This window comes from Microcaecilia unicolor, chromosome 13, assembly GCF_901765095.1.
Source record: "Microcaecilia unicolor chromosome 13, aMicUni1.1, whole genome shotgun sequence".
Classification (NCBI taxonomy): Eukaryota; Metazoa; Chordata; class Amphibia; order Gymnophiona; family Siphonopidae; genus Microcaecilia; species Microcaecilia unicolor.
In genome coordinates this window covers 99853606-99875326 of record NC_044043.1, presented here as the reverse complement: position 1 = coordinate 99875326, position 21721 = coordinate 99853606, and the positions used below count along the sequence as shown (strand labels likewise).

Here is a 21721-nt window from a genome sequence, read left to right as displayed (position 1 = left end):
ATTATGCATTTTGTATTGCAAATTGAAAATCTTCAATAAAAATATTTGAACTAAAAAACCAAAAGTATAAAGCATGCCCGCTGGTCTCACTGACTCCTTTCCCTCCACTCTTCTGAATACATAGGGCCAGATTCAGTAAATGTCGTAACCGTGCTGAGCATCCTTATATAACAGCAGTTAACGCGGATTCTGTGGGTGCAAGACTTACGCCTACTGAAACCTAATGTAAATCCTGGTGTGCATGTTGGATGCGTAACCCTGGCCTTCTATAACTTTGCACCTACATTTTGGCCACACCCCTGACATGCCCAGGCCCCTCCCAAGGCTACTCCCCCTTCACAAGTTCCAGGTATGCAAGCTTCTGTTCTCCAAGGCCAGTTTAACCATTGGACCTGGTGAGGCTCTGATCCAGGGTACCAAAATACCCAGCCTCTGACCTCACTTGGTCTACAGGTTAAGCCTTTTCTCTCTCCCCCCCCCCCCCCCCCCCCCCCCCCCGTCTCTGCTCTTCTCTCTTCCCCATCTCCCTGTAGGTCTGGCACTGCTCCCTCACCTCTCTCATTCCCCTATAGTCAGATGCTGGTGACAGCAGCATGACAGGCTATTTCTGGCCAGCCCCTGGGTCTTCCCTCTGCCACATCCTGCCCACAGGAAACTGCATCAAAGGAGGAGCCTGTCATTCCACTGCTACTACTGCCACTGGTGACCAGCATAGATTTTATAAGATGGCAAGGGAGTAAGAGAGGTGAGGGAGCAGTGCCGGACCCACAGGAAGGGGGACGCACCAGTGCGTATTTTAAATGCGACAAATCGCGTGAAAAATAGGTGCCGGTGTTGTCGGAACTCCATTTGGGGGAGTGGTTGCTCCCATGGCGACCCCCTGAAATGCTATGGATTTACAGCCTGTCTTACTGACACAGACTACCCAATAAGTACCGTGGATTCTTTTGGATTCGTAATAAGTAAATGAAACCTTTATTAGGGAAGCTAAATTCTACAATGATTAACATATATACAATTGATTAGCACATATACAATGATTAGCTCTATAATCATAATGGTTAGCTGTATAAACAATCATTACATCACTGGTCTCTACATCTAAGCAATGCAAAGAGTTCTTAGACCAGGAATTACACTATACATGCAATCATCACTGATCTGGAAGCTCAGGCTCTTATCTCATCAGCCAGGAGGTCCGTTGCGGCGAAAGCTCAGAGTCTCCTTATTGACCAGGAACAAACCTTCTGCACGACACGTCTGCCCACAGATGAACCTCGACCCCCTGTGACAAGCCCTCCCTTTTTATTAGGCTCTGAGCCCATGTCCAGAGCTAAGGAAAGTTAAAGAAAGTTTCTATGGAAAATTACAGAATGCTTCTCTGCTTACATCTTTGGGAACGTGGTCACATGCCTTCCCAAGTCCAGGTGGCCAAGCTGAGCCCGGAAAAACAAGTGCCATCCTCCCCTTCACATACCAAATTAGTTAGAGCTGTGTCTTATCTTCTGCATTCCAACTTATTTTCACACAATCAAAGTTAAACAACCATTTTTAAACAGAATTACGTCTAATCAACAATACAGACCCCGAGTGCACTGGTCGGTCCAGACAGGGTTGAAAAACAATCTTTAAAATTCACTTCCATTACACCCCCCTAGCTACACCTCTGTGCACCAGGGGGAAGAGATGCTGGTCCAAGGGAGGGAGAGATGTCAAACCTGCAGGGGGAGAGGGAGGGGTGGGCACTAGAAGTGTTGTGATGGGGAGTGCTGCCAAAGCAAGTTGGCTCAGGGTGCCACCATCCCAAGAGCCGGCCCTGCTGTTCTCACGTCTCAGGATCTACAGGTTTTAATCCCGATGCCCACAGACGCACATTGTTAACCCATTCAGGAATCTTTTGAATACAGTCCAAGTTGAGTTCTGGAGAGAAGCAGCCACAGGTATACATGGAAGCCGTTTAGCTTGGTGCCATCTCCGTGGATGAGGCTGGCTGGAAGGCACAGGGGCCACGTGAGTGGTTATCTCAGTGGCTGGTGTAGCAGTTACGCTGCGTTGCTGTGCTGAAGCTGAGCTGACTGGTTCTCTTGCTTTGCTTCCTGCTGTTTGGCTGTTTGAATTATTCGTTTGAACACAGAAGATCAGATACGTGTACATAGGAGGCCTGGCTGAAGACTCCAGGTGCCACATGGAGATGCTGTTGCTGGTGGACGGAACAGGATGTGCAGCTGGCACAAAAAGGCTTCTTCCACTCTGGCAGTCTATAAGGAAGGTCGGGCACAGGATAGGTTTGCAGTTTACGCTCCTTGTTGTAACGCACTGACATAAATCTGCATCTGGATAATAAGGACAGAAAATTAAACAGAAAATCACCAGTGGCCCGATGGCTTACAAATGAGAAAACAAGCTTCACTACATGTAAAACTGAGTGAATAAAAAGTTATCCTGCAAGAGAAGGAGCCCCAGCTGAGGAGGTGCTCAGTTCCCTAAACCAGTGTTTCCCAAGTCCGGTCCTGGAATACCCCTTGCCAGTCAGGTTTTCAGGACATCTACAATGAATATGCATAAACTTGATTTGCATATACTGCCTCCATTATATGCAAATCCCTTTAGTGCATATTCATTGTGCACATCCTGAAAAACCTGACTGGCAAGGGTACTCCAGGACCGGACTTGGGAAACACTGCTCTAAACCAGCTCCTGTGCTAACCCAGTGGTAACTGGGTATTTATTTATTTATTGGGATTTATTAACCGCCTTTATGAAGAGATTCACCCAAGGTGGTGTACAGCAGGTACAGTTTAACCTAAAACTTACAAAACAATAGTAAAATAACCAAGAATAAACATAAATACAGTAAATGAGGGAAACTTGAAAACAATAAACTGAAACCTAATAATAGAAGTACCGTGAAACAGTATCAAAAATATACACATTTAATAACACCAGTACAGTGACGACATCCTGTATTCAGCACTGATGAATATGGACAAGTAGCCTAATGATTAGCGCAGGGGCGTAGCCAGACAACAGATTTTGGGTGGACCTAGGCAAGAAGTGGGTGGGCACCAAGTGTTCCCCCCCCCCCCAAACCACAGCTGGCAGGAAAATGCTTTTTTCCACCTTGGCAGTCTGCAGCAGGCATATGCTGAAAACTGAGCATGCGCAGGCGCCAATACTGTGGAGATTAGTGTCTCCATTACCATCAGGGGGAAGTCTTCAGCTGGAAGGGCTTGGGATCTCCACCAGCTACTGCTAAACATGTGCTACTGTTGGGTGGGCCCTGGCCCACCTGTGGCTACGCCACTCATTAGCGCAGTGGTAGAATGCGTCGCTGCCCGATTACCGCCAGGTTAGTGCTGCACTAGAAAACAGCTGGCTATTTTCCCTAGCATGGCGAATGGCGCGTGCCAGGGATGGAACCTACTGCAGGTGCCCGCGTTGGGCCAGGGGTAGTTCCAGGTTAGCGTTGGGGTAATCCCGCGTTGGGCTTACCGCCACTCTGTCAAAGGGCCCCTCAGCTCGTCGCTGATTAGTAGCATCACTTTGTAAAAAGAGCCCCATTGTTTCCAACTATAAAATTATGAAATGAGAACATTTTACAAAGTTAAGGCAGCACCGATGGACTTTTTTTTTTTTAAATGGAAGTGAAACATAAAATTGTCAGCAAGATTCAGGATGCTAAAATAGCCTTTTTACACTCCAGCCCATCCATATACATACAGGTGTGAGATATGGAGAAGTTAGTATTTTCAGCTGAGTTCAGCGTTCTTTTATGTTAATTTCCTTAATAGTCACCTCTGTTATTTTTCTATTCTAGGATTATTGAAGTCTGTAATTCTTTGTCTTGAATGTCGATTGACAGTTACAATTTTACTAAATTGGATTTGATTAGTATTGGATTCAATTTGTTTCTTGATGTTTAATAATATTTAATAAACATTTCAAGACAAAACAAAGAAGAAGGGACCAAGGGTGACTTATAATAAAGTCAGAACAGGCAAAAGGATCATTTTCAGTACCAAGTGAATATTCCATCCATTTTTTCTGGCCTACTTTCCACGTCTGTGGGATATGTGCACGTCAGAGGCATTTTTCTTAATGCATACATCCGATACTTTTGCAGGGAATTTCTCGTTTATGCATCAGCTTTTTTAGTATGTGACTAAGAACTTAAGACACCCAACTGCATAATCTTTCTGTACTAAAGGTTATCTAATAAACATCTCGCCATCACTGTTATAATTACTGTCTGGTTTCTACCTTACCTGAGCATTCCTGCAGATATTTCTGGCACATCTTTGTAAATCGTATGGGGGTTTCTGTTATTCCGTCTCTCTCTTTCCAAATCTCAGCCTGTAAGAACCTGCAATGCACACGATGATAACCTGCTGGTCTGCCTTGATACAGACTCTCCGCAGGCTGGAAGTTTCCAATGAATTTCTGCTGCTGGTGGAGCTAGTACAGGCAGGTTCTCCTAGCTCTGTGTGACTATCTGTGTTTATGGTCTGGACAACCCCAAACAAAAGGAAGCCAATGGTGCTACAGATATAAAGGAGAAGTGACAGTTTTGGTGGACACAACAAAGGCTCATTAACTCTGAGAATAAGGGTGGGGGAGGGGACAGAAAATGTTAAAATTATTGGTCGGATGAACATAGTAACATAGTAAATGACGACAGAAAAAGACCTGCACGGTCCATCCAGTCTGCCCAACACGATAACTCTTATGTGCTACTTTTTGTGTATACCCTACTTTGATTTGTACCTGTCCTCTTCAGGGCACAGACCGTATAAGTCTGCCCAGCACTATCCCCGCCTCCCGCCACCGGCTCTGCCACCCAATCTCGGCTAAGCTCCTTAGGATCCATTCCTTCTGAACAGGATTCCTTTATGTTTATCCCACGCGTGTTTGAATTCTGTTACCGTTTTCATTTCCACCACCTCCCATGGGAGGGCATTCCAAGCATCCACTACTCTCTCCGTGAAAAAATACTTCCTGACATTTTTCTTGAGTCTGCCCCCCTTCAATCTCATTTTATGTCCTCTCGTTCTACCGCCTTCTACCGCGTTCTACATTATGTATACACCTGTCTTGTATTTTTATCCTTAGTGTTGTACTTGTTGCTTGAGCTAATAAACATATCATTAAAAAAAAAACCTTTCTCTGAGAATATTTGCTATTTATATTCTGCCACAAGAGTCCTTGAGAAGCTTCTTTCTACATTATGACCTTCATTCAATTCTCTGTCTTCGGAAGACGTGATCATTGTAATTCTCTGCCTATTTAACAGTTTGCTATCACTTCTCTTAAAAAATCCAAATCAATTTACAATTATACGCATACCCCTCATCATAAAATCACACAGCATAAAAAGAGAATACTAACTCATCTCCCTCCCTACAGCCCAATCAATAGCCAGCCCCATCTTAACAGAGAAACAGAGGGCCTGATATTCAGAAAGGCTTAATTGAACAGGTTAAACCCTGCTGAGCTGACCCTCTGCCGATATTAACCAGGCAGTGCCACCACATACTGGCTCTGACTGGGGTAGCACTGATCAGCTAGTGCTGTGGAGGGCTGTAGATAGAGCCGATACTTACCTGGTTAGCAGCGATATCCAGTTCATTAACCTGGTAAGTAAGCAGATAAATTAGGACAGCAAAAAGGCTGTTTCACCTTTATCCACCAAGCTAACCACACACCAATCTGAATATCGGACAGTATGCTGTGAATATCGGGGTTCGCTTCCAGATGACGGCTGTGACCCAGATACTCAAAGCAGGTGCTTGGCCCAGCATTGATGCCCTGATGCTCAAAACTCTTGCCGAAAAACACTGCAACAACAGCGCCGAGGAATTACTTCCTCATGCTCGAAGCTAATAGTATGCAAATGATATGTGTGCTATTAGCATGAGAAAGTAAATTGAGAGGAAGGGGAAGATTCTACATATACTGTATAGCGCCTAAAAAATCCATGCGGAACACATTTCTGCCTAAGCTTACTCTATAAGCGGCACCTAACATAGTAACATAGTAGATGACGGCAGAGAAAGACCTGCCCGCTCCATCCAGTCTGCCCAACAAGATAAACTCATGTGTTACTTTTTTGTGTTACCTGACCTTGATTTGTATCTGCCATTTTCAGGGCACAGACCGTAGAAGTCTCTGCCCAGCACTAGCCCTGCCTCCCAACCACCAACCCCGCCCCCCAACCACTAGCCCCGCCTCCCCCCACTGGCTCTGCCACCTAGAATATGCTTAGTTGATATCCCAGCGCCTAAAACTCGCACCTCCATTTACATCAATGAAAATATGGTGTATATCCCCGCAGAGGGTCATATTTTATAACAACGTGCGCAAATTTCAGAATGCCCACGAAATTTCCACTTCCCCACCCCTAACCATGCCTCTTTTTGCCTGCGCGCTTTAGGCACTGCATTACAGAATACGCTCAGCGAGTTGAGTGCGTAAATCCTGATTATTGCCAATTAGTGCTAATTATTGCTTGTGGCCAAAACACTATTCGTGTTGTCTTCACTTGCCAACTCATAAAGAATTTATTGACACCTTGATCAAATTGTAAGTGTGTGAATTCATCGCCTTCGCTGTGTTTACTATATTCTACCTCTGCTTGATGCTTTTCTTGGATTTCTCCATCTGTGATCTATCGTTACTCCTTCTGTATTGAAACATTTCTCACCTTCCTTTACCCCACATTTTATATTTTTAAAAAATATATTTTATCTATTGGAATTTCAAATATAATTCAAGTAAAAACATACTTGTAATAGTAAACCGATTATCAATAGTATAAAGTTCTGCAAAATATACACAAAAGAAATCAGTTAACATGATAATCAAACCAGACCAACTATTAAACAACAGGACAAGAGATAATCGATGAGAGGAAATATTAAATACATTGATTTAACGAAATAAACCCTAGCGAGAAGAAAATATGTATAATGTACAAGAATACCTAACCAATCAAAGTTGAGGTTCCTCTGTCCTAGAAGAAACATCTCGGCCAGTAGCCACAATCTTATCACTCTTCAACAAGGCCTACAAAGAAAACCCATAGCCGTACTAAACTACCTCGCCAACACAACCAATCAAGAAAATCTACCTTCTATACATACCCACCCCACTCTCTTCTTTTTCTCCGTACTTATTCTTTTATATCACTGCTATCCTGGAATGACAATGTCATATCAGAACTCTGTAAGCCACATTGAGCCTGCAAATAGGTGGGATAATATTTATTTATTTATTTGCATTTGTATCCCACATTTTCCCACCTATTTGCGGGCTCAGTGTGGCTTACAATACATTGTAAAAGATGGAAGTGCAGTACAGTTATGGATTACATTGTGGAGAATTATATAAGACAGAGTAAGCTCAGGATATTCTTAGGGGATCGGACAGTGGAATATAACAGGGGTGAGTTGAGAGGGGGGCAAAACATAATCGAAGGAACAGGGAGGTCTGACAATTTTGTCAGTGGGTAGGGTTTAAGAGTGGTGAGAGCGCGGGAGTAGAGGTTCAGAGAGTGTATTGGTGCGTGTCTATGAGATTGTGTGGGCTTTATGTGTTTTGATCCTTGCCGTACATTTTCTCGAAGAGATAAGTCTTTAGTAGTTTGCGGAAGTCGGTCAGTTTGTAGGTCATTTTCAGGCTGCGGGGTAGTGTATTCCAGTGTTGTGTGCTCATGTATGTAAAAGTCGATCCGTGCAGTGCTTTGTATTTTATGCCTTTGCATTTAGGGAAATGGAGATTGAGGAAGGTTCGGGACGATCTTTTAGCGTTTCTGGGTGGCAGGTCAATCAGGTCGGACATGTATGCAGGGGCTTCACCGTGAATGAGTTTGTGGACTAAGGTGCATACTTTAAAAGTGATCCTAATGTGGGATAGAAATACAATAAAATAAATAAATAAATAAATCTTGGGCCAAAACCCTGAAGCGCATCAGTACAAACTGTTGTGACTAGCAACATCCGGGAAGATTTGAACTATCAAAGAACAAAAAGTTAACATACGATACTTGAAATATAATTGAAACAACCAATCTCTACCATAGTCCAAGGTCAATGTAACCAATCTTTCTTTTTTTTTTTTTTCCTTTCACCAGTGAGAAAGGAAGAATTATAGCACCTTCTTTTCCCTATCATCTACATACTGGTAGATGCCACCACCTTTGATATCCCCACCCCCCTAGCACCATTATCCATTCCTCAATCTCCTCCTGCCCCATGTACTTAAGCTCTTTCTCCAATCTCCTCCCCCCCTTCCTGTCCTACTGTAATCCGACCACTACCTCTCCTCCTGTTCCCCACCAATGCTGTCACTGTGTCCTCCTCCCACCTCACCCCCCAATCTTCCTGTTTGTTTCCCATGCTGCTCCAGTCCACACAGCTCTCTGTGCCAGGCTCTGCTTTCTGAGTCCTCCTGCCACACACTCCTAGAGGCAGCTCCATGCCCAGTGCTCTTCCCCTCCTCCCCAGCAGAGATGCAGTTACCCAGTTTCAGGCTGGGATGGGCCAGTCCTGGATTTCTGACCACCCAACTCCCATCCTGGTGCATTATGGGTCCTTTAGCATTGATTTCAATGGGCAGGATCAGGCAGTACAAATCCCACACGGTTTGGGGCTATAAATTCCAAATCTCCAGCCTGGGAACTTGGTATTTCTTTCTCCTCCTGCCCCATGTACTTAAGCTCTTTCTCCTCCCCCCTTCCTGTCCTATTGTAATCCGACCCCTTCCTCACCAAAGCTGTCACTGTGTCCTCCTGCCACTTCTCTCTCCTCTTGTTTTTCCTCACCCCCCAATCTTCCTCCTCCTGCTTCTGATGCTGCTCCACACAGCTCTCTGTGCTTTTCTTCTTCTCACCCAGGCTCTGCTTTTCTGAGTCCTACACACCTGCCACACTCCTAGAGGCAGCTCCACACCCAGTTCTCCTCCCCTCCCCAGCAGAGATGCAGTTACCCAGTTTCAGGCTGGGATGGGCCAGTCCTGGATTTCTGACCACCCAACTCCCATCCTGGTGCATTATGGGTCCTTTAGCATTGCTTTCAATGGGCAGGATCAGGCACTACAAATCCCACACGGTTTGGGGATATAAATTCCAAATCTGCAGCCTGGGAACTTGGTATTTCTTTCTTCTCCTGCCAGTAACTGGTTCCAGATTTCCTGCAGAAGATGATCCAATCCAGGCCTGGACTTGTTATTAGGGAAAACAGAACTTACAAGTCCTGGCCTACAATGGGGCTCAACTCCCCCTCCCCCTCCCCTTCTCGTGCTCGTTTTGTGAGAAGGTTTGGGCCACGCGGGTTCCCGTCCGTCTCGCGCCGCCGGCGGAAGTGGCTGCTGCTGAGTCTCGCGAGAGGAGCGCCGGCGCAAGGAAGAGCTGAGCAGCAGGAGCAGCAGGAGGGGGAAGCGCGGGCCGGGCAGGGGTAAGTGACAGCGGGGGCTGAGACTGGGCTCCCTTCTCTTCCTCGGTACCGGGTCATGGGGTGACTGAGTTCCCCCCCGTTGTCTCTTTCAAACCCCGGCGCTAACGGTAACGCGCCCAGCCCCTCCCCCTCCCTCATGCGTGGGGGAGGGGGAGGGAGGACAGTGGGGGTGGGGGACACAGATGAGGAGGAAACCCGAGGGGGGAGGGGGTCATATTTCGCTCAAGGTGAGCTACATTCAGGGACACTGGGTGCTTCTCAAAATTTGCCCCTGAGGTTGGGGGTTAAGCGACCCCCCAAGATCAGAAGGTGCAGAATGGCTGCTTTTTTTTTCCAGGAGGTACTGGGGGACCTTTTCCTGACCCATGATCCCCAAGCTTTAAAGAAAGAGCTCAGGCTCTACAAAGCAATTCTGCCTGGTCCTACATTCTGTGACAGGTTGCAGGGAGCCTGGCTATTGTGGGGGTGGGTGGGTCCCTCATCACCCCCATCCTTGAAGGGTGGCCTGGCATTTGAGTGCCAGCACTTTTTTTGCTAGGAAAAAACCCCCACACCGTATTTACCACTTTTTCACCCCAAGGCATTGTACAATAAGAAGAGGAACATAAGCACCAAGAAATTACGGCATAGTATGCTACTTAAATTATCAAGACAATAAAATGTTTGTACGGCATAGGGTGTAAGCAAAAGTGGAACACGTAGATAAGACAGTAACAGGGGTTAGAAAACGGGACTAATTTAAAGACTTACCCACTCCTCTCAGTGTAGGTCACCTCCACCTCTCCTTCCCTTAGTCCATTCTCTCAACCCTCCAACCCCTGCCTCCTTTTCTGAAATCACTGGAAACTACACATCTTATTTCCTCCTCAAAACTAACTACCTATTCCTCTGATCCTATTCCCACCCATCTACTTAACACTCTCTCTCCAACTGTTCACTTCAGTAGTGGCCTAGTGTTTAGGGTGGTGGACCTTGGTCCTGGGGAACTGAGGATCAGAGTTTGATTCCCGGCACAGGCAGCTCCTTGTGATTCTGGGCAAGTCACTTAACCCTCCATTGCCCCATGTAAGCCGCACAGAGCCTGCCATGAGTGGGAAAGTGTGGGGTACAAATGGAACAAAAATAAAATAAATAAATCCCTTTTATTTGTCATATCCTCAATCTTTCACTGTCCAGTGCGACAGTTCCTGATGCCTTCAAACATGCCGTAGTCACACCACTCCTTAAAAAAACCTTCATTGGACCCTACCTGTCCTTCCAACTATCGCCCCATCTCCCTCCTCCCTTTCCTATCCAAGATACTTGAACGTGCTGTTCACCGCCATTGCCTTGACTTTCTTTCAACTCAAGCTATTCTTGATCCACTTCAATCTGGCCTTCACCCCCTTCGTTCAACTGAAACAGCGCTTGCTAAAGTCTCCAGTGATCTATTCCTGGCCAGATCCAAAGGTCTGTATTCTATCCTCATTCTTCTCGATCTATCTGCTGCTTTTGACACTGTTGATCACAGCCTACTCCTTGATACGCTGTCCTCACTTGGATTTCAGGGCTCTGTTCTTTCCTGGTTTTCTTCTTATCTCTCCCAGCGTACCTTTAGTGTATACTCTAGTGGATCCTCCTCTACTTCTATCCCAGTCAGTTGGTGTACCTCAGGGATCTGTCCTGGGACCTCTTCTTTTCTCCATCTATACTTCTTCCCTTGGTACTCTGATCTCATCCCATGGTTTTCAGTATCATCTTTACGCTGATGACTCCCAGATCTACCTCTCCACACCAGAAATCTCAGCCGAAATCCAGGCCAAAGTATCAGCCTGCCTGTCTGACATTGCTGCCTGGATGTCTCAGCGCCATCTGAAACTAAACATGACCAAGACTGAGCTTCTTATCTTTCCCCCTAAACCAACCTCTCCTCCTCCCCCATTCTCTATTTCTGTGGATAACACTCTTATCCTTCCTGTCTCATCAGCTCCTAACCTTGGGGTCATCTTTGACTCCTTCCTCTCCTTCTCTGCACATATTCAGCAGACTGCTAAAACCTGTCGTTTCTCTATAATAGCACCAAAATTCACCCTTTCCTTTCTGAGCACACTACCAGAACCCTCATCCACACTCTTATCACCTCTCGCTTAGACTATTGCAACTTGCTTCTCACTGGCCTCCCACTTAGCCATCTCTCTCGTCTTTATTTATTTATAAATTTTTATAAGCTTAAATCTTGTATACAGGAAATTCAAAGACCAACAATGAAAAAGAAGAGTAAAGCAAAAACTTTTTCAACTAAGCAAATATTTCCGCTCTTTCTTAGACCACCAATATTATGTTACTTGGGGGACGAACATTATAAAGGATAATATTATATAGGTAAATTAAACAAGCAAAAGGCCTGGTGATTCCACGCTTATTCCTATATATTGATTAATCACAGATCTTCTTTATAGTCTAAGGTCTATTTGGTCAGTTTTTTTTAAATCAAGAAAAGTTCTAAGTTGTTCAGGTTCAAAAAAATAGTATTTGTTATCCATATACCGTATTACACATTTACATGGGTATGCAAGTAAAAATCTCGCTCCCAAAGCTTTTATTTCTTCTCTTGATGCCAAAAAAGGCTTTCCTTCTCTGTTGTGTAGATCTGACTACATTGGGGTATATCCAGATTCTATCCCCATAAAAATTTTTTAATGAATTTTTAAAAGTATAATTTTAAAATGGAGTTTAAGTCCTGTTCAAAAACCAGGGAAACTAATAGAGTCTGATGATTTGTTGCCTCGATAGTTGACTGTTCAGAAATGCTGTAAGATCTTGAAAACCAAGGGAGTAAGAGCGCCAGAAAAGTTTAATGGGACCCTACACGGTCCGTGTTTCGGCCAACAGGCCTTCCTCAGGGGTCTCAGTCAAGTTCTGGTAGCTTATACATCAACTAGAGAGCCCTTACATTACAGGGTGGCTTCTCTCTTTCTGGGACCTCCCTGTTCTGACCTGTGCAGAGAAGCCACCCTGTAATGTAAGGGCTCTCTAGTTGATGTATAAGCTACCAGAACTTGACTGAGACCCCTGAGGAAGGCCTGTTGGCCGAAACACGGACCGTGTAGGGTCCCATTAAACTTTTCTGGCGCTCTTACTCCCTTGGTTTTTAGTCTGTTTTGGTTTATCTTCCGCCATTTTTTGTGGTTTGTTTCGTTTTCACGGGAGATTTGGACCTTTCTTTTGTGTGTAAGATCTTGAAAACCTGGTTCTCGTGGTTGAGTTAGAATTTGTGCTTGTGATTCCTTTTCATGCTCTCCTTGTTTCTGAGGTATAGGTAAGTAGTATATTTTATTTAATGGAGGTATAAGATTAGGAGTGTATTGCAGGATATCAATCAAATACTTCTTGAATAATTTTGTAGTGCTTATTTCTGGAATTATCGGAAAATTTAAAACGCGTAAATTCAAACATCTATTGTAATTCTCAAATTGTTCTATTTTTCGATGGGTTATTATCTTTAATCAAAGATTCCGTAGTAGATTTTAAAGTTACTATTTCTTGTTGGACTTGAACATTATTTTTCAATGTGCCTTGTTTCAAGGTTTCTAAAGCCAATGTTAGAGAATCCATTTTACTCACGATAGATGAAGTTTCTTGAGCAGCCTGTGCAACTGTAGTTGTTAATGCTTGAATCGCATTCCAAATAGACTCTAGCGTTACCACCGCAGGAACATCTTGCTCCAAGCTAGTTTTCTACGCCACCATTTTGGGTAGGCCGCCACTGATTGGTGATCCTGACATACTGCATTCCGACGTATCCAGGTCCTCCGGCCCACCTCTGAGAGCGGCGGGACATGGTGGTGGATTAACCTCCGGCAAGGATAGTGTAGTCTCTGTTCCCTGTGGGGTTAGCGCTCCTCCGTCGACTCCCACTGCGGGATTTCTCAAGCCGGCCTCACGTGGAGTGCTTGTGGTATACCTGTCGAGTGTAGACTGAAACGGTGCCGCAATTTGAGTTGTTGACGGTAAACTCTTCACTACACCCTTTCTTTTTGTACGAGGCATAGTTTTCAACTCATAAAGTTCAAAAAAAGTAAAGCCCAAGAAAAGTTCAGTCCCAGTCGTACAAGCATTCAAAAGCTCAAACCGCCATCTTGACACGCCCCACCAGCCATCTCTCTCCTCTTCAGTCTGTTCAAAATTCTGCTGCACGACTAATATTCCGCCAGTGTCGTTATGCTCATATTAGCCCTCTCCTCAAGTCACTTCACTGGCTTCCTATCCGTTTCCGTATACAGTTCAAACTCCTCTTATTGACCTATAAGTGCATTCTCTCTGCAGCTCCTCAGTACCTCTCCACTCTCATCTCTCCCTACATTCCTCCCCGGGAACTCCGTTCACTGGGTAAATCTCTCTTATCTGCACCCTTCTCCTCCACTGCTAACTCCAGACTCCGTTTCTTTTATCTTGCTGCACCATATGCCTAGAATAGACTTCCTGAGCCGGTACGTCAAGCTCCATCTCTGGCCGTCTTCAAATCTAAGCTAAAAGTCCACCTTTTTGGTGCTGCTTTTAACTCCTAACCCTTGTTCACTTGTTCAGAACCCTTATTTTATCATCCTCACTTTAATATTCCCTTATCTCTTGTTTGTCCTGTTTGTCTGTCCTAATTAGATTGTAAGCTCTGTTGAGCAGGTACTGTCTCTTCATGTTCCAAGTGTACAGCGCTGCGTACGTCTAGAAGCGCTATAGAAATGATAAGTAGAAGTAGTAGTAGGAGTGGGTAAGTAAGCAAGTCCTCGTATAGTCACTATTATTTATCAAACATATCTCGCCCATCCAATCCATCTAAGCGGGTTACAATGTTAACATCCATAAAGCAAAATCATCACATACAATAAAACGTATAACAAAACTACAAAAAAATAAATAATACACCCTAAAACCACACTACAGCATAAAATCCCTAATCAGCAGAAAGCTGATTGTGTGTGCATTAGCTTGCTTCTCTAACCATTAGACTGCGGTTCCACTCTGGTTTGGTTAAACTAGAGCCCTTCACCTAGTACGATAGTGAATGACAGCAGATAAAGACCAAAATTGTTTATCCAGTCTGTCCAGTAGAGATCCAAGTAATTTAGGCAGATGCGCTGCATAAGGAATTCCAGATGTTCGACATCAACTCTTCTCCTACCCCCAAATGTTTTATATGTCCTCTTGACCTTTTCCCCACGACTGTGCCCCACATCCTGAGCGTACCCAGAATTTTCCACAATGATGGCCTCCACTGTTTCTGCTACTACTGAGGCTCTTAACCCGTGGTGCCTGCACCCCAAGGAATGTGAGAAGAGATCAAACAAGGTGTGGAGAAGGGTTTTTAAATCTGAGGCAATTTATTGAAACTTTCTAGACAGAGTGAAGGCAGTTATTGGTAATGTAACTGTGTCCTACTGTTATTTTAGTGACAGTTTAGAAGCTAGCTCTGTTAGCAACGTGTGTAGCTGTCAGTCAGTAGTTGGACACATGGTTTAGGGATGAGCTGCAAGGGTTTCATTGATCATTTAAAGGGGTGGGAGAACCAAATGAGGTTAAGAATCCCTGCACTAGTAGATCATTTCAGGCTCAGCTTTCTTCATCTTTGCTTCATACAAAACCAACACCCCACACAGGCATACTTCCCATTAGCAAGTGACCCTTGGTGGTGACCCTACTACTCTTAGAGGCGTAGATTTTCACTACCTTCTCACTTTGCCCAGAACCCTCAGGCCCAGCATTTTCAGCCTCACCAGTCCCGCCCTCGGAACCCCATCTCTTACCGGTAGGTGGGGGGGGGGGGGCGCTGAATTTTTACAAACACAGGTGGCCCCTTGTAATCTCTGACTGGTGGGTTCTTCAGATAGTCCATCTCGGTTACGCTTTGCATTGTCATCAAAGGCCATCAGATTGCCCATTGAGAGCTTCGTACATCAGCTCTCACCACAGCCCATAGACAGTTCACCCAGCTTTTTGTTTCTTTTGACCCAAACAGGATGGGGTATCCATTGGCAAATGCACAATTTCTAATTGGCTAGCAGATTTCATCTCCTTTACTGATTCGCAGGCTGGGCTGACTCTTTAGGGTCACGTCAAGGCTCATAATGTCAGCCATGGCTACGTCGCTAGCCCACTTGAGGTCAGCCTCCATACAGGAGATTTGCAAAGCTGTGACATGGTCATCTGTACACACATTCACTTCTCATTACTGTCTTGAGCAAGATACTCGATGTGATAGCTGGTTAGGGCAGGCAGTCCTGAGAAATTTGTTTGGTGTCTAGAATCCAGCTCCACCCCCCCCAGGCCCAATTTTGTTTAGTTCCAGGCTGCACTTTCACAGCTAGTTTGTAAATATTTTCAGGTTAATTGACTTTCAAGCCTTGATATTTCGAGTCCCTATTCTCCTAGTATTGTTGTTTTCAGTGAGCCTGGTAGCTAGGGATTTCCAGCTATGAGAATACAAAGGCTTACTTGTCCTCAGAGAAATCAGTTACTCACCTGTTGTAGGTGTTCGTGGACAGCAGGCCAAGTATTGTCACATACCCTCCCACCTCCCCTCGGAGTTCTATTCTTCAGCTGTCACATATTACTGAGGGACCCATTCTCACATGGCGAGCGGGAAGGCACCAGTGCATGCGTGATGGGTCTCTACTAGAAAGTTCTCAGTCTTGCTAGTCAGCGTCCACACCGGGCTGCGTCAGTTGACCTTGCCCAGCTGTGAGAATACTTGGCCTGCTGTCCGAACACCTGGTATATATGAGTAACTTTGCTTAATCACATCAGAGGGGTGGGGGGATTTTTCAAACTGCACTTTTACAAGGGTAAAATCTTTTGATCTTCCATCACTGAAGGCAGGCAGAGGTGTTGTCCAGCAACTCTGGTGGCTGAGGATGATGGCGTCTGTAGTTCCTAGTCAGACTTGAGGACAAACAATAAAATTATTTATTTTGTGTCATTTGTTATACCACCTTTCAAATCAGTATCAAAGTAGTGTACAGAATGTGTTTAAATGAAACATCAGAATATCATTAAAAACAGACAACTACTGACATAAAAAGGGGGGGAGGAGATGCACATTGCACAGCATAATTTACCAATAAATCAGTGCTAGAACACAAAATGAAAAATAAAACTTGAGTGTAAAATAATTAAAAAAGAAAAAGAACAAGTTACCTACTACTCTGTTTCCTAATAAAGAAAACTTAAATTACCTTAGTCCGATAGGTTAATAACCTGCCTAAATAACCCTGTCTTGAACTGATAGACGTCCTGTTGAAGTCAGCAAGAGAATTCCATGTATCAGGGAGAGAGAGCAAAACGCTGAGGCTGGCTCAGGTACCATGGGCTTCTCGGAGGGGGGGGGTGGGCAGTTGTTTATGGACATATATCCTATGTTGTAAAATGTGGGACTGTCCCAGGGGACAATAATTTAACTCCTTAATATATTATCCCATGTTTCTTAACCTTGGATTTCTATGGCCATAGCATTGCATGGATGCCTCTGACTACTGTCTGCCAAGCACTGTTATGTCTCAGACAATACCCATGTCCTCTCTGCAGCCTTAAGATTAACTAATATAGTAACATAGTAGATGACGGCAGATAAAGACCTGTAGTGTCCATCCAGTCTGCCCAACAAGATAAACTCATATGTGCTGCTTTATATGTATACCTGACCTTGATTTGTCCTTGCTATTTTCAGGGCACAGACCTAGACGTCTGCCCAGCACTAGCTTTGCTTTCCAATTACCGGTGTTTTCACCCAGTCTCCGCTAGGCTTCTGTGGATCTATTCCTTCTGAAAAGGATTCCTTTGTCTTTATCCCACGCAGGTTTGAATTCCGTTACCATTTTCATCTCCACCACCTCCCGCGGGAGGGCATTCCAAGTATTCACCACTCTCTCTGTGAAAAAATACTTCCTGACATTAGTCCTGAGTCTGCCCCCCTTCAATCTCATTTCATGTCCTCTCGTTCTACCTCCTTCGCATCTCCAGAAAAGGTTCATTTGCAGATTAATACCTTTCAAATATTTGAACATCTGTATCATATCACCCCTGTTTCTCCTTTCTTCCAGGGTATACATGTTCAGGTCAGCAAGTTTCTCCTCATACGTCTTGTAAAGCAAATCCCATACCATTCTCGTAGCTTTTCTTTGCAGTGCTTCAATTCTTTTTACATCCTTAGCAAGATACAGCCTCCAAAACTGAGCACAATACTCCAGGTGGGGCCTGATACCCAAGAGTCTGGAACAGGAGTGTGGGAAACTTTGAAAACCCAATAATATGTGCTGTTAGAATTCAGGGCATGAAATTGCTCCCTTGTTAGGTTAAGTCTTAGATGTGGATTTACATAGTTTTTTTTTTATTTGTACCCCGCGCTTTCCCACTCATGGCAGGCTGAATGCGGCTTAGGTACTTATTTGTACCTGGGGCAATGGAGGGTTAAGTGACTTGCCCAGAGTCACAAGGAGCTGCCTGTGCCTGCAGTGGGGAATCGAGTTCATTAGGACTAGGGCTTTTCAGCTTGGAGAAAAGGCGACTGAGGGGAGATATGGTAGAGGTCTATGAAATAATGAGTGGAGTAGAACGGTAGACGTGAATCGCTTGTTTACTCTTTCCAAAAATACTAGGACTAGGGGGCAGGCAATGAAGCTAGAAAGTAGTAAATTTAAAATTAATCATCAGAGAAAATATTTCTTCACTCAAAAGTAATTAAACTCTGGAATTCGTTGCCAGAGAATGTAGTAAAAGCAGCTTAGCGGGGTTTTAAAAAAGTTTGGATGGCTTCCTTAAAGGAAAAGTCTATAGACCATTATTAAAATGACTTGGGGAAAATCCACTGCTTCGTACTTTTTGGGAATCTTGCAAGATACTTGTGACCTGGGTTGGCCACTGTTGGAAACAGGATGCTGGGCTTGATGGCCCTTCGGTCTGTCCCAGTATGGCAATACTTATGTACTTATTTTTGATGTTTTCATGTTGTATATGTAAGACCTCTTCTTTTAGGCATTTGTAAATTGTAATAGTTAACTAGGGGCTCTTTGTGGGTAAGAAAAATATCTGTGTTGTCTCACCACAGGTACAGTTACTGAGTACCTATTCTAGTGTTATCCAATCTGGTATATGTTTAATGGCCTTCACATAAAACTATAATTTATTATGAAAACCTTAATCGTGTTTGTTATACACAGGGTTTCTAATTTTAAGTTTTAAGTGATTAAACACCAATAAAACACTGCAATTAAAAAAAAAATTAAACAGGTGTTTTGTCATTTTTTTCTGTTTCTCACTCTCTCCTCTTCCTAGGGGGAAGGGAAGAGAGGTTTCAACCCTGAAGGGAGTTCAGGTGGCTTTGTTGCAGACAGCTGACATTTGCCTTACTTCCCTCTCCCCCCCCCCTTGTATGTGTGTATATATATATTTGTGTGTGTATATATACTTCTCACACACACATACAAACATATGTACAAATATATGCATAACTTTATAATATTATAAGTCAGGTTTATGTTTTTTGTAACACTTTATTTTATCATTTTTATCAAACTGTTTTTTTTCTCTGTTTTTGTGTTACATAGTAACATAGTAGATGACGGCAGAAAAAGACCTGCATGGTCCATCCAGTCTGCCCAACAAGATAAATTCATATGTGTTGTGATATCCCTCTTCTCACTCAGGGTGACCTGGTTCCCACTAAGCAAATTAAACAGGTCTCACCAACTGCATATTTCTCAGGCAATTCTTTATTCCAGCCCCTGGGCACACTTCTTCTAGCTTAATACTTTATACTTTCATAGATCTTCACACTGAGCCTCCCCACACAGATACATGGGCTCAGTACTAGCTTCAATACTTTGGGGGACTCCCAACCCCAGGATTTGCAGCCTGCTTCTCTCAGTACTTTGGACACACAGTCCTCCCTTTGAACACACAGTTCTTTACCAGTACTTGGGACACACAGTCCTGGACACACAGGCCTTCCTTTGAACACACAGTTCTTTACAAGTACTGGGGACACACAGGCCTTCCTTTGAACACACAGTTCTTTACAAGTACTGGGGACACACAGTTCTATAAGTACTGAGGACTCACCGTCCAACACTAATGCTTTAGGGCCTTCTTACCCCAGGATTTTTAGCCTGCTTATCTCCTTTGGACACCCAGTCCACCACAAGTCCATAAGGTTAGCCAGTATATTCCAGGGGGATCTCTCTTCTTCTGCTGCCAGCTCACCACCTTCCTTTCACCACTCAGGTGGGGTATAAAGTAGTTAATTAGCTACACAGGAGCCAGCCCATAACCTCCTACACCTGTGGACATCCCAGGGCTCTCCCCGGTCCTAGCGATCTCCACCTATTTTCCTACTAGCGCCCTCTAGTGGCCTACCCCGGATAGGACAGCCTCTTATCACAGTGTATACCTTACCTTGATTTGTACCTGTCTTTTTCAGGGCACAGACCGTATAAGTCTGCCCAGCAGGATTCCCCGCCTCCCAACCACCAGTCCCGCCTCCCATCACCGGCTCTGGCACAGACCGTATAAGTCTGCCCTCCACTACCCTCGCCTCCCAAACCACCAACCCCTCTTCCCCCCACCTGCTCCGCCACCCAATTTCGGCTAAGCTTCTGAGGATCCATTCCTTCTGCACAGGATTCCTTTATGTATATCCCATGCATGTTTGAATTCCGTTACCGTTTTCATCTCCATTCCAAGCATCCACCACCCTCTCTGTGAAAAATTACTTCCTGACATCTTTCCTGAGTCTGCCCCCCTTCAATCTCATTTCATGTCCTCTCGTTCTACCGCCTTCCCATCTCCGGAAAAGATTTTTTTGCGGATTAATACCTTTCAAGTATTTGAATGTCTGTATCACATCATCCCTGTTCCTCCTTTCCTCCAGGGTATACATGTTCAGGTCAGCAAGTCTCTGCTCATACGTCTTGGAACGCAAATCCCATACCATTCTCGTAGCTTTTCTTTGCACCGCTTCCATTTTTTTAACATCCTTCGCAAGGTACGGCCTCCAAAACTGAACACAATACTCCAGGTGGGGCCTCACCAACGACTTGTACAGGGGCATCAACACTTCCTTTCTTCTGCTGATCACACCTCTCTCTATACAGCCTAGCAACCTTCTCGTTACGGCCACCGCCTTGTCACACTGTTTCGTCGCCTTCAGATCCTCAGATACTATCACCCCAAGATCCCTCTCCTCCTCAGTACCTATCAGACTCTCACCGCCTAACACATAAGTCTCTCGTGGGTTTCTACTCCCTAAGTGCATCACTTTGCATTTCTTTATGAAAAGTGCTGGTGTTGGGGCTGATTTACTGTTTTTTTTTTAACCCTTAACAGAAATTTGAAGACTCAGACTTCAAGGGACAGTTGCTGATATTTGGTGCTGCTAACTGGGACCCGATTGGCCAAAAAGAGGTACCTAATCAGCAAGATAGTCACCCTCATAAGCTTTTAATGAAACTGTTTGCAGTTTAGGTAACATCGGAGTAAAGAAAATAACTCATGATTTCACAATGATAGTGTCTCTTTCACAGATGTTTTCTATCAGTTTATGCCTGGGGCGATCAAGCAAATCACTAAGTCATACTCTGTATTAGAGAATGACACGGGGACGCGGACGCATTAAATCCACAGTAAAAGAAAAAAAATCTGGCCATTTACCACGGATGCGGGAGCAAAACTTTTTACTGCACTGCAGGAGCAGTAAAAAGCTTTGCTCCTGCGGTATAAAAAAAAGAAAAAACCAGTTGCATTTTCCAGTCCAGCATCTCTGTGCCTGCCTTCCTTCCTCCCTCCCGTAGTAGCTCCATTATGCAGCCCGGCAGTGGTGTGTTGGAGCCGGCATGAGCCGTTTTTTAAGGTTGGAAAATATGGCGGAGTTTAAAAAAGGTTTGTACGGCTTCCTAAAGGAAAAGTCCATAGACCGTTATTAAATGGACTTGGGGAAAATCCACTATTTCTGGGATAATGTTTTGTACATTTTTGGGATCTTGCCGGGTATTTGTGACCTGGATTGGCCACTGTTAGAAACAGGATGCTGGGCTCGATGGACCTTTGGTCTGTCCCAGTATGGCAATACTTATGTACTTATGTACATCATATTTAAAAGCATTCACCATAGAATTACTTACAAACTGCTCCTGTTTAGCCTTGACGCTCACCTCGGAAGAACCTTTATACCTTGCTCGCCATCTCATTCATTATGTTTATTTATTTGTTGCATTTGTATCCCACATTTTCCCACCTATTTGCAGGCT

General features: G+C 44.4%; 2 protein-coding genes across 5 annotated transcripts in view; one reads left to right on the top strand and one right to left on the bottom strand.

Annotated features, from left to right (window-relative positions):
• Positions 1-1688: 1688 nt before the first annotated feature.
• Positions 1689-4500, bottom strand: SRARP (steroid receptor associated and regulated protein). The gene is made up of 2 exons (XM_030222406.1): positions 4266-4500; positions 1689-2333 (listed from the first exon to the last, which is right to left on the bottom strand). Exons 1-2 carry the CDS (start codon positions 4294-4296, stop codon positions 1849-1851), a joined length of 516 nt encoding a protein of 171 aa, XP_030078266.1. The 5' UTR covers positions 4297-4500; the 3' UTR covers positions 1689-1848.
• Positions 4501-9385: 4885 nt separating this feature from the next.
• The window catches only part of ZBTB17 (zinc finger and BTB domain containing 17), a 74807-nt gene continuing 62471 nt past the window's right edge, over positions 9386-21721 (top strand). For 3 of the 4 annotated variants that reach the window (XM_030222403.1, XM_030222405.1, XM_030222402.1), the window contains exons 1-2: positions 9386-9449; positions 20802-20879. The gene's annotated coding sequence lies outside the window, so the exon portion shown is untranslated. The remainder of the gene's footprint in view (positions 9450-20801; positions 20880-21721) is intronic. The other variant, XM_030222404.1, reaches the window with a different exon arrangement.